Raw genomic sequence first — 13,695 nt, 5'->3', positions numbered from 1 at the left:
CAGGTCAAAAGAGAGGGTTAGAGAAATGGATCACAGAAATATCAACTAGACAGTAACACTGTCAAGAACAAGTGATTAGTCTGAAAAAAACATGTGAGAAGGAGATGCACCTGAGCGATGGCTGGATTAATGGCTGGCGAACAGAAAACAGGATGAGAATACTAGGTTATAGCCACACTCTTTCCCTGACAGGGAGAGGCATCACAGTGTGATGTGCATTCACACATGGATTTTAGAGAGGAATTTAATATTGAGTAATGGGGGATTATGAAATGTTGAAATGTTTAGGTTATAAATTTTTATCTTTCAAAAGTTTAGAAACATGAAAGAATGGTAATTGAGGGAAGCTCATTTTGCATCATAACTTTCCTGTAACCTGCATTCAGGTACCATGATCTCTAGGATTACTGGGGAATATGAAGCCACAGAGCAAGCTTCCTCGCTGTTCCATCTGAATCCTATGAGTTTTGTAGGAGGAATGAACTTTTCCCCCTCTAGGTTTATGTTGCACAGACAGACCAACTCTTCCTGAAATTGAAGAATAAACAAATCTCTCCAGGAGGAGAGGATGCTTTCTGAGACACTTTGGAAACTCCAGCTAAAAGGAAGCTATAGTGACTAAAGGTGGGACTCATCAAAGGGCAGACCTGGGAGAACTATGTACACACAGTCTATACCTGGGCACAACCTCTTTAGGGAACAATAATTATTATCCCTTAAATTAAGTTCTGAGGTGGAAACAGTTCTGAACAATTTGTGGCAGTGTTTGTCACTACAGGACACTCCATCACTGGGTTAAGCTTTAAAAGAAACAGGTAAACAGATCATTGAGACCTCCCTAAGCTGCTGGCCTTCTCCCTGTGAATACCCTCCAGAGGGCAGCCTGCACATCAGGGTTCCTGAGGCTATAGATGAGTGGGTTTACCATGGGATTGATCACAGTGTTGAAAATCCCAATAGCTTTATCCTTATCTGAAAGTTTGATGGAACCAAGTCTCATGTAGTTGAAGATGCCGGTGCCGTAGAATAAGGCAACCACAGTAAGGTGAGAGCTGCATGTGGAGAAGGCTTTCTTCCTGCCTTCAGCAGAGCGAATTTGCAGAACTGCAGCTGCCACATGGATATAGGAGGTGAAAATAAGTGCCATGGGGGTTCCTGCCATTATGAAACCCACTGCAAAGAGCAGCATCTCATTGAGCTGCGTGCTGGAGCAGGAGAGCTGGAAGAGCTGGGGCAGGTCACAGTAGAAGTGATTGATCACATTGGGGCCACAGAAGTTGAGTGTGGATATGGCCACAGTGTGGGTCAGTGCATTGCTGAAGGCACAAGCCCAGGATGTGGCCACCAAGATCCTCTGGACTGTGTGGTTCATGCGGGTGCTGTAGGTGAGGGGCCGGCAGATGGCCAGGAACCTGTCATAAGCCATGGCTGTCAACAGGAAGCAGTCAACCCCCAACCAGCAGATGGAAAAAGAAGATCTGTGTGAGGCAGGCTCCGTATGCAATTGTGCGCTTGTGGGACAAGAGCCGAACCAACATTGACGGGATAGTGACACTGATACACCCCACATCCATCACTGACAGATTCCCCAGGAAGAAGTACATGGGTGTGTGGAGTTTGGATTCCACCAAGACGGCTGCCAGGATACTAAGGTTGCCCCCAACTGTAGCCATGTACACCAAGAGGAAGAGTATGAAGACAACTGGCCACAGCTCTGGTGTCTCCACCAAACCCAGCAGGATGAATTCAGTAACCGTTGTTCCATTGGCTCTGGGCTTTGGCTGCATGAGTTCCTTAAAGAAACAACCAAGTAGGAAAACAATCATGTCTCTCAATGAATTTGGGAAATTTCAATCATAGCTACTGGGAAACTTACCAATTATAAATTTAAAAGAGGAACTTAATATCATTCCCTCCCTTCCCTTTCCTTCCTCGAAGTGATGTAATTACATAATAGTCTCAAAAAGCAAAGAAACAATTTTTAAAAAATGTAACCTGCTTGAGTGTCAATGTGTTTGTAACATGTATCAGATAATTGCTTACTGCACACACAAATCACAGGCCAAATCCACTCTTCATTCTAAAGAAAAAACACCCTAGTTTTGGTGTAATGAAACAGTAAGATTTGCTAGAGGACAGCATCTGATTATCCCAGGAGAATGAGAACAGAGAAGGATGGAACCATTATATTTAATTTTACAATAAGTGTTGCAGCATTCACAACACTAATCCTGTGAAATAGAATTAAGAAAAGAAAGCTTGTATGTTGGGAAGAAATTGTTTATCTGAAAAAATAAAAGCTGTCAAGACAGTCGGAGTTAAAATTCAAGAAGTGCCTGTTTACTTATATGACACCAGTGTGTAGATGGGAAAAGTGAAAAATGAATTCATTATTGTGCTTTCGTAAGAAGAAAAACTCTCATGGTATAATGTTATGAGATGCAGAGTGTGTGTATAAAATAAAATTCAATTTACCAGTGGCTTTAACTAAGGTGGCATTTATTCCCTTGTTCATTTCAGCTTTCCAATTTGTCTACATTTGAGACCGAGTTTTAAATGCTATGAGTGTCACACCAGAAGCTGGTCATGCAAACCTACTAAATACCACATCACAGTGAACTAGTGGGACAAGAGAGAAACAGATCTCTCCTTCTCTGCAGCAACCAATGCCTTTGATATGGACAGTTTTCTTGGGTCATCCTCTGATAACACTCCCAGATGAGCTATTGGGAAGCTTGCTCTAGACTAGACACTATTCTAAGGACTTTCCATGTAGTAGTTAATTAATTCCTTCAGCAGCACTGTAGAAGGAATACGATTTTATCATTTGATTTACATCAAGAAAAATGTGAGCATGCATAAAGCAAGAGACACAGGCAGAGCAGATTTAACCCTCCAGAACCCCTGCTCTTACTTAACCTCTAACACTCCAGTTAATCCCAGGGTCACAAGGGCTCAGGGCCTTGCCTTTCTTAAATTCTTTATGAAGCTCTCTTTGAACCACTCCCATGACTCAAAGTTCCACTCATAATCCCTGTGACTGGGCTTTTGTGGACTTCAATGTCTTGCTTGGAGGCAAGTAGTTGAAGTTCAAGTTATCACCGTAGTGGGTCATAGCCACGGCAGGCTTTCCCACATCGTCATAATTGCTTCTGCCAGTTTCTCTGCACAGAATGCCCTTGCAGTGTCTTATGGCCACATCTCCAAGACTAGGTGCAAATGATGCTATTTCCTGACCAGTTCCTGCCCATTCCAAAGTGACATTTGTGTCTTCACATTCCTAATGCACTTTGATTATATTCTACATAATGCTTGCCTTGTAAAAATCATTTAGCTATTTACCTAACCAATCTAGTTTGATTCAAGTGTAGGATCCATAGCGTATTTCTCTTTGGGACCTATATGCATAGATCCAGTGTATCTGTGCACCACTTCACAAATAAGTGGGTGGATGCACTGGTTGACAAAAAAAAAAAAAAAAAAAACACAAAAAAAACAAAAAGGATCATTGGTGACTAGCAAGAATTATCAAAAAATTTTAAGGGACAAATATGAATTTGAACAAACTTGACTCTGAAGAATTTTGAAAGGAGGATGGACAGAGTTGAGTAAGAAGCAAAGGTTTTCCTGCAGGTGGAATGATGATCAAAAATATCTTTTAATGTAAACTTTAGAAATCACTTTTTTCTACAGTCAGAACAGTTGCTTCTTAAAAAGAAACAGCCATGCCACAGCAAAGAACACTAGTTTCTGTCTTGACCTCAATCAAGAAGAGACTAAACACATTTGAAGTCACCTCACACCACCATTGAGATGTCTGTGGTTGGTAGGATCTTGGGAGGACAGTCGCTGCTGGTGAGGACTGTAACCGGTGAGGACATTTGCTGATGCTGAACCAGCTCTTGCACGTACTTGCAGAAGACCTGTCATCTAGGGCAGGACTCTTTTATTTTAAGACACTGATCAATATTTCTGTAAAGCCAGGAAAGTCAACTAGCTAAGAAAGAGCTGAAGTCCCCTTCTTCAAGTGATTTAAGGGCAGAGGAATGGCCTTGAAAACTCACCTGGTGATGGTTCAGGAACCAATGTGATTTTGTGGAAAAAGATGTGAAACACAAACTCATTCAGCTTCAGTAAAAGCAGTAAGAAGCTATATAGAGAGAGTGAGGGTGAAGAGGGAGAGAGAGAAACAAGACAGAGACTCAGGCATCTCTGTCCTGGGGATATTCCAGCATAGTGTCAGCCTCTTGGGACCTCAAAATTAGTCCAGGGAAATGGGAGAAGGGTGCATACACTCAAGGTCAAGTCAAAAATATAAGCCCTAATAAACACCATCGTGGTGAGGCAATGGAGCTTCACATCACAGTGGGGAACTCAGAATGTTTCCTCTATCTTTGTTCTCACCTTCATATTGTCTACAGGCACATACAGGAGATAAGACAAAAACTCAGTTTAGCAGAGGGGCATAAAGAGCAGTCTGCTGTCCCAAAGTCGCTCAGAAAATTAGAGGTGGAGCTAGGACCAAATGGGGTCTTTAAGAAAATGGCTCATTTTCTTGCCTGCTACAAACAGGGTTGAGAAATGAGCAAGGCTAACTTCTAAGCTTGTGGATGAGAGGAGAAACTTCTTTGGGTCTGGGGATGAAGGGGAAACCCAGGAAAGGAGGAGAATCAGAAGAGGCCCATGGCAACCAAACCAAATCCTCAAGGATGAAATGTGTTCCCACCTTGAATCTTGTTAGTGAGGGCCAGAGGGACTGTGCCTTGAGATTCCTGGAATGCTCCTGGGGGAGGCCCTGGAAACACTGTGCTAGGAAAAACAGGAAGTTGAGGGGGGACAAAGGTGTTCCCTATTGTGGGTTTCAGGCCAGGCCCTTTGAGGCTGGGAGCCTTAGTGATACAGATGATGAAAGAGGGAATTGGAGCAGCTGTGCAATACATCCTTCACACTCTTTATTCCTCTCAACAACTGATTAGCTGCCCAAACCCCAGAGGTGGTACACACTCTGTGGGATGGAGAGACTTGTCCTCCATTTCTTAGCAACTGCTTGTTCCCCTTGGGCCTCAACTTTCTCATCTGTGAAATGCACATGAGTTCCTTCCTTAGCTTTTCTATGAGAATTAAATTCAACAATATACACAATACACTTTTGATAACTTAAAAACAATAATATTTAATACATGTTTGCTATATTCATGTATCAAGAACTTTACATGGAGTTGATTAAGTTCCAATCAGTCCTTCCAATGATTCTGCCATATACCTATATCCTTCACATTTTACAGATTAATAAATTAATTTCAGTTATTTTCTTATAGCCACACAGGGATCTGAGGGCTAGGCATTTAAATATGCATTTATACCATTCCAAGGAACATAGTCTCAACACCCATGCTATGCAGCACCCTCTCTATCTCCTAAACGGCCCATTGATCACACAGTGTGTGCAGCACTTGCTTTCCTGTTTATGTTACTTAACAATTTTTTAGAATTTCATACATGAGAACTATATTTACAACATTCCCACTGCAAATTTCTCCTCTTTAAACTCCCCTTGTGCCCTCCCATTCCTTCTCCAATTCATGACCCATTTTTAAAATTATCATTATTATTATTATTATTATTATTATTATATAAATATAACCTACTGATTCCATTTAGTGTTCCTTATATAAGTGTGTATGTGTAGAGTATGACCACTTGGGATTGATAACCTATTAGGAGTTCATCCCTGTGGAAGACTGATTTTCTCCCTCTCTTAGCAGCCATGAATTGTATATAGTTCTTTGTCTAGGTTTGGGGCCTTGTGAGATTTTTCTCAGCTACACTGGGATGCCAATTGGTGTTGTCATTGTGTAGATCTTGTTTAAGCAACCATATTGTCAAGATTTCATTACTGTAACTCCCTGTCATCTGTAGAATGCACTATCTCAGAGCAAACAGCCTGGTCCTCTAGCTCTTACAGTCTTTCTGATCCTCTTTATTGTTGTTCTCTGACCTTGGGAATTGCATTATAGTTGTATCATTTGGATATTGGCACCCTACAGTCATCTGTCCTCTGCATTTGACTATCTGTGGATTTCTGTGATGGTCTCCATCTGCTGCAAAAAGAAGCATCTTTGATGAGGCCTCAAAACTAAAGGTATTGTGGATACAAGGACAAGAATGTAGAATACAGTTGGTAATTCTACTGGTTTAGGAATCAGACGATAGTAGGCAACACAGCTCCTACACCGGGGCCATCACAGAAGAGGGATTGGAAAAATTGTAGGAGCCAGTGGATCCGGGAGTCTACCATGAGATTGTGTCTCCTAGAAATGACAGGGAAGCTACATCCATGGTACCTCAACAATAGGGCTGCCTAAGCAGGATATAAACAATGATAATACCAATAGTTATGCTATCATGGAAGGGGTAAGCCTCACAGAATCCCAGACCTTAGACAAAGAACTTCAGGAAACTAAGAGATACTAGCAGAGGGAGAATAAGTCTTTCCCAAGAATGAGCCCCCTAACTGGTTATCTAAAACCAAGTGGTCAGTCCTGAAATCATATACATACAAGCAATACTTAATAGACACAGCAGGTTGTTCTCACATATTTACACATTTATATATATGTAACTGTAACAATAAAAAAACCATGAAACCTTGTTAGTCTCTGTTTTTTTGTTTTTAAAACTCTTTTTTAAGCTTTTGTTAAATTTTTAGTGGAAGTTCTTATTAGCCATGTGGGCGCCATCTGTAAGAAGTATGGGTTTTCCAGCCTGCCACTGCTGCTGGTCTTGTCCCGCCGCCACGCCAGCCCCAAATAATACACAGAGACTCTGTATTAGATATAATTCTATAGGCCCGGTTACTTGTTTCTTATCGGCTAGCTCTGCCTTAGTTATTAACCCATTTGTGTTAATCTATGTACGTCCATGTGTTCTTACCAGAGCCAGCTGCCGCATACAGCTCTCTCCAGACTCTCCATCTTGACTCCTCCTTCCTACTTCCTCTTTCCTCCTTGTCTCCTAGTCCCTCCTATCTTCCTTTCCTATTGGCCAACAGTGCTTTATTATTAACCAGTATGAGAAACATATACAGAATGACATCTCCCATCAGGAGGGGGCATAGAAGGCATTGGATGCAGGGAAAGGAAGAGTTGAAATTAAAATTTTTTATAAAATCACTGGGCTACCCAAGAGCTTTTGACAGCCAGAGCCCCCAGCAGGCCCAGGTTGAACTAGGCTGCAATGATAACCACAGCAACAGGAATTGTTCATAACTTTTTGATAGATTTCCTTGATTGGCTGGATGTGGTTAAAGATGTAGTTAATTAAGGCCCACCTGGTCCTACTTGAAGATTGTTAATCCCTTATTGGCAAATAAATGTATCTGTTTTGTAGTCTTCTCTGTCTTTGTGCTCCATTCTTGGAGGATGGTGGGACAAGAATCAGAGTGGAGATCAGAGATGATTTTTACCCATTAACCATTTCATTACCTGTCCGGGTCTGATGTTTACAGGGCTGTGGAAGTGTGTGCAGGAGCAGACAGGGAAATTCACTTTGTCTCTCCAGGGAAGGTAGGGAGAGATGGAATTATGTGTAGGAGAAATGGAGACCTCTAACCTGACCATAATGGGCTTCAAGCATCAGAAGCATTCATGGGAGATGGGAGGGCTAGAGACCTTTAACCTGTCTGTGTGGAGCACTTTTGGGTGTGTAAGTGTACACATAAGTTGTGTGCACGTGAAGTGCAAAGCCCTAGGACAGCTTACCTGTCCAGGCCAGGCAGTCATGGGTGAGGGTCTGAAGACCTCAAACCTGTCTGGGTAGGGTGGTCAGGGAGCTTTTGGCATAGGGGAGTGTGTACAAGGTGAGTGGTCTGGAATGTCTTACCTGTCTGGGGTGGTTGTTTGTACATCCGGGGAAATGTTGAAAACTAATTTTCTTATAATTATAACACAATGTTTATAAACTTATAAAAAGACATATTTGAAGATATAAAATATAAAAATTGCAGTTCGTGGGAGATAAAAAGAACAAAAATGAAAGAAAAATAGAAAATTAGGAGGCTGGAATTATTTGAAAAAATATACAGGAGAGTTTCTAAAAATCAGTATGAAAATTGTTAACAGTCTGTATAAATACTAGGCAGGGGATACAACAAGACAATTCCCAACAAAGCAGCACCAATGCATCGCATTACCCAGCTCAGGTGGCCATAATAAAGGATGGTATTGGGTGGTTTAAGCACTAGAAATGTATTTTGCTACAGTTCTTCAGACACAAAGTCCAAGATTCAGTTGCTACCATGGCCGGGTTCTGAGGAAGTTTCTTCTCTTGGCTTGGCGGTCAGACAGTCACCTTCCTACTGCATCTTCATATGTCATGGGGTGAGAGTAGCTGAGGATCCTAATCTCAGGAGGCCACCTCATTGACTTAGGACCCCAACACAACCTCATTTCACCCTAATCATTGACACTTTCCTTACTTGAAAAAAAAATAGTTTTTAAATTGTTGAGAATTTCATACGTGTACACAATTGTTTTAATCATGTCTACCTCCGTCACCCCTGATGGATTCCCCTTGGACACCTGCCCCAACATGTCTGCCTCCAAGATTCATGTCCTCTTTTCTTTTTTAAATAAATACCTCACTGTGTCTAACTAGTGTTGCCTGTAAATGCATGGCTGTGGGGTCATCCACACCAATGAGAGGATGATTAGTTTATAATTACCATCATCTCCAAATAAGTCACACTGTGGGCCAAAGGGCCAGAGAGTCTGTAGATGAATTGGGAAGAAATCACAGTTTGAACCATATCATGGAAAATACAATATTTGAAAATGTAACCTAGCGTAGGTGAACCTCCAAAAATTACATCTCAAGACAGCAAGTTTTAATATATAATAATAACTTCTAATTATTTACAGTTAGTTGTATATTAGAAGAGTTTATTTGTAACAGCCACTGCTGCCAAATATTTGGAAAGAACAGTTTCATTTACCATTGGAATAATAAAATAGTGTAAAGTTTGTGTATGGGTAAGAGAAAAATATACATATAAATCTCAATTTTTTATTTCATTCAGCTCCAGATTTGTATATACCATGACTTATAGAAATACTTGCAGAATAATAAAACAAATATATACTGGGAAAATCTTGTATTAATGTATTTTTTTATTCTTCTTGAGATAGTTTGTCATGCAGCATAGGTTAGCCTCGAAGTTGCTGTCAAAGATGAGATAGAATTTCTTATCCTCCTGCCTCCACTGGGATTACAAGCATGCACAACCATAGCCAGTTTATACTGTGTTTTCTTCCCTCCTGATCACACTCATACCATATCTCGCTTTCCTGTCAGTACTCTCCTTAGGGCACCCTGCACATCAGGGTTCCGAAGACTGTAGATGAGTGGGTTCAGCATGGGACTGATGACAGTGTTGAGGATGCCAATGCCCTTGTCCTTGTCTGAAGCCTCCACTGAACCTAGTCTCATGTAACTGAAGACACCTGTTCCATAAAAGATGCCTACCACAGTGAGATGGGAGCCACATGTAGAGAAGGCTTTTTTCCTCCCCTCAGAAGATCGGATTCTCAAAACTGCAGCTGCCACATGGATGTAAGAGGTGACAATGAGAATCACAGGCGCACCAGCCATGAGGACACCCAGACCAAAGAGCAGCAGCTCATTGAGCTGCGTGCTGGAGCAGGAGAGCTGGAAGAGCTGGGGCAGGTCACAGTAGAAGTGATTGATCACATTGGGGCCACAGAAGTTGAGTGTGGATATGGCCACAGTGTGGGTCAGTGCATTGCTGAAGGCACAAGCCCAGGATGTGGCCACCAAGATCCTCTGGACTGTGTGGTTCATGCGGGTGCTGTAGGTGAGGGGCCGGCAGATGGCCAGGAACCTGTCATAAGCCATGGCTGTCAACAGGAAGCAGTCAACCCCAGCCAGCTGATGGAAGAAAAAGAGCTGTGTGAGGCAGGCTCCGTATGCAATTGTGCGCCTGTGGGACAAAAGACGACCCAACATTGATGGAACAGTGACACTGATACATCCAACATCCAGCATGGACAGATTCCCCAGGAAGAAGTACATGGGAGTGTGGAGTTTGGGCTCCACCAGGACAGCTGCCAGGATGCTTAGGTTGCCCCCAACTGTGAGCAAATAGGCAAAGAAGAAGATCACAAAGATGACTGGCTGCAGCCCTGCTGTCTCTACCAAGCCCAGAAGAATGAACTCAGTAACTGCTGTTCCATTGCTCTCAAATTTGGACTCCATGAATTCCTGTTATAAGACATTTCAGAATAGAAATGATCCACCTTTAATGTAATTAGTCAATAAAAATACAATGATCCATTTTCATATGCTAAGCCTGGAGGTAAATTTCTGTGTTTGCCAGGAGGTGTTGTGGTAGTTTGAATGTAATTTAGCCCCCATAAGCTCATAGGGAGGGGCACTATTGGGAGGTGTGGACTTGTTGAAATAGATGTGGCCTTATTGAAGGAAGTGTGTCATGGTGGGAGAAGGCTTTGAGGTCTCTTTTGCTTAAGCTTTTCTCGGTGTCATAGTATATTTCTTGTCTTCTAATCACGATGTAGCTAGCACTATGTCTGCCTGCAAACTGCCATGCTCTCCGCCATATGATAATGAACTAAGCCTCTGAAACTGTAAGCCAATACCCCAGGTAAATATTTTCTTATTTAAGACTTGTCATGGTCATGGTGTCTCTTCACAGCAATAAATCCCTAAGACAGCTGTTTTCTCTCCTTTGGCCAAACCTTACTTATTATCTCCAGTTCTGGTTTTACCTCAAAACCTCACCTGTCAGTTGCCTAATGGTATCATTACTTCAGACATTTCTTCCCACACCATGAGAGGTGGTTAATGGATAGAGAAGATGTAGTATATACATGCAATGGAAAAATAAAACAAAGCAGAAATTTCCAGCAGTGAAACTAAGTAAAACTCAAGGGGGAGAAAAGAACACGGAAACTCAGAATTGTTAGAAAATTAGTAACAGGAAAAAGTAATTAAAAGTCGGTCATGGTGACACATGAAAGAGGTTGATTCAAGTTGAAGGCCAGCCCAGGCAACATAATGAGAGGAGAGAGAAAGGGAGAGGGGAACACGGAGAGGGAGAGACAGGGAGAGCAGTTATACATAAATCAAGAATGTCTAGATAAGTATTTTCAGAATGTTTATCTTCTATTTCTATTTATCAAGAAAACTCTCTTTGGCTTTTTACTTTTTGTGATTTTTTTTTGCTTTTGCAATTGCAATTATATTTATTTTTTTCATTTTTATTAGTTGAGGATTTCATATGATTACCTGTCTGCCTTCCCTACCCAGCTTTGCATCCTCCTCTTTTTTTAAAGCTACCTAGTACAGTTTATGCCACCCATATATTCTTGGATGTGTGGCTTCCACTAGGAGGTGGTCTGTCTTCCAGGAGCCATATCCATACAAATTCAATTTTAAATCATCTATGTCTTCATTAAAATTAGCTTTGATATACTCATTTCTAATTTCTGTACTATTATTATTATTATTATTATTATTATTATTATTATTATTAAAGCTTATCCATTAACAAGTTCTTGGCACCATGTCTTAGGGTTTTTACGTGGATGCTGGGAATCAACTAAGGTCCCCATGTTTATGTATCAAGCCCTGTACTGACTGAGCCAAACCCCATATTTATAAAATGCCTGGCTTTCTATCTAGAAAAATTATTCTTTCTGCTTGTGTTTTTGTATGACTGCTAACTTAAAATTGCTATGAGACCAGCAGAGGAAAGATTAGTATGAGAAACCCAGCAATGTGTCTGCTGGTCTGGCCACTAAAGATAGGTCCTCCTAGCCTGGTGCCCAAGAGGAACATCTTAAATCTAGGAGGCATCATATCCATTCAGAATAATGAAATTAGGTCCCTATTCCTCACCATATATGGAAGTGATCTAAAATATACCAAAAGACCCAAAGAAAAGACAGGAAATTGGTAGAAGACAACAGGAGAAACACTTCAAGGCAGCGATATTGGGAAGGTGGTTTTGGATAAGGCCCCTAACCATGTGCAGATAAAGTAAAATGGACAAGTAGAATTATATTAAAATCTGAAGTTTCAACATAGCAAAAGAAACAGAACATACAAAGAACATTCTAAGTCATCTGTTTTTCTACTTCATTTCTATTAGGAGTTACACCTTTTAGAACAGATTTTTTTAGGTTAAGGATTATCAGCTGCTTCATAAAAATAAGCCAATTAAAAGTGTAACTTACAAACTGACAATGGTGGAACTAAATAAAAACTACACCAAATAGAACCAAGCCTGGACACAGTCTGAATAGGCAGTTCTCAAGGGAAGACACGCAGTCTTCAAGGTTGAGTGACAGACTCCCTTCACAGAATAACTGTTAGAAAGCTAACTTGGCACTTTAGGAACTTTCTTCTGGGGGTTGTTGGGGTTGGAAGTCAATGAAATGTGAGCTGCCTGGTGTGTTCAGGAGGGACACCAGCGTTGGGTCAAGTTCCCTGACTTGTTCATATGCTACCACCGAGAAAGCTGTTGTAATGTTGTGAATGTTGTTGAACCATGATGCCAGGAGGCCACGGGACTAAATCATCCATGAAGATTTCCTGATGCATAAATAACAGAGAGTAATGTTTTTAAAAGCTAAACACTTAAATTTTTAAAATATAGATATTTATTTATAGTGGCATACATTCATGTGTCCATACATGTGTGCCATGGCACATGTGTTATAGTGTTATGTACATAGGTCAAGGGAATCAGTTCTCTTACTCAACCATGTTAATCCTGGAGATGGGACTCAGATTGTTGAGCAAGTGCCCTCACCCGCTGAGCCATCTTACTGGCCCACAGAGAGCAATCTTAATAGTATACATCTAAAAAAAATGTCCCATTTCTTTTGTGAAGATAAATGATGGCAATTAGTATGATGTCTGTTTGTACATGCTTTAGTGGTGTCTTCAATGAGAGGTTTCCCTTACAGACATCGCATTTCCTTCTACAGTTCACTCTGGAGCAGGTCTGATTCTACCCACTGATACAGCACATCCTCTGGCCACCTCTCCTCTCCCAGCCAGCAGTTGACCCTCTAAACATTGAAGACATCCCCTGTCTACAGTTAATTTTCTATATGCAACTTAGGCAGAGCAGCAGATATGGCCACACGGGGATAGTTGGCAGGGTGCCAATCAAAATCCCAAATGAAGTGCTCACAATATAGTGACCCTCTGCTCTGTATGTGAGTTAGGTGGGGGACATTCAATTTGGTAACCCTTACTTATATTGTCTAAAACCCCCTTAAGTCAATGGTCACATTCATCGTGTCATCCTGTGGGTCCTACACATAGACCTAGAACTAATTCAGTAAGTGCCATAAGCATTGGCACATTAATGGGGAAAAGGCATATCAAATAATCAAATAATATATTCCTCTGGCTTGCTCTCTCCAAAACAATTTAACTAATGTTGTAAAAGTTCTGTGCTCTTCAGTTTCCTTAGAATGATTTCTTAGTCCAAGTTCTAAACTTCTTTGAGTGAATGAGAATACACTTCCTCTACATGGTTATCCTGGTTTCCCCTTCCTCAAACTGCTTTCTGCTAATCTCCTGCAGCACCCTGACTGTACCCTTTCTGAGTCTCTGCTACCCTCTTATATGGCCCCTTCTCCGAAG

At 41.3% G+C, this 13,695-nt stretch overlaps 2 protein-coding genes across 2 annotated transcripts; both read right to left on the bottom strand.

The window, feature by feature from the left end:
* Positions 1-838: 838 nt before the first annotated feature.
* Positions 839-1,787, bottom strand: LOC127219709 (olfactory receptor 3A1-like). The gene is given in 2 exon segments (XM_051181479.1): positions 839-1,453; positions 1,455-1,787. Coding segments are annotated over 2 exon segments (948 nt in total).
* Positions 1,788-9,324: 7,537 nt separating this feature from the next.
* On the bottom strand, positions 9,325-10,272 carry LOC127219708 (olfactory receptor 3A2-like). Its single transcript, XM_051181478.1, has one exon. It carries the CDS (start codon positions 10,270-10,272, stop codon positions 9,325-9,327), a length of 948 nt encoding a protein of 315 aa, XP_051037435.1.
* Between the last annotated feature and the right edge of the window lie 3,423 nt (positions 10,273-13,695).

The sequence above is a fragment of the Phodopus roborovskii genome, unplaced genomic scaffold (assembly GCF_943737965.1).
Source record: "Phodopus roborovskii unplaced genomic scaffold, PHOROB, whole genome shotgun sequence".
NCBI classification, from domain to species: domain Eukaryota; kingdom Metazoa; phylum Chordata; class Mammalia; order Rodentia; family Cricetidae; genus Phodopus; species Phodopus roborovskii.
Note: the sequence above shows the minus strand (reverse complement) of the source record. Positions and strands in the feature narration are given on the sequence as shown.

Excerpts from the sequence above, each read along its gene's own strand:
- LOC127219708 (XM_051181478.1), bottom strand. The coding sequence starts at position 10,272 with ATGGAGTCCAAATTTGAGAGCAATGGAACAGCAGTTACTGAGTTCATT.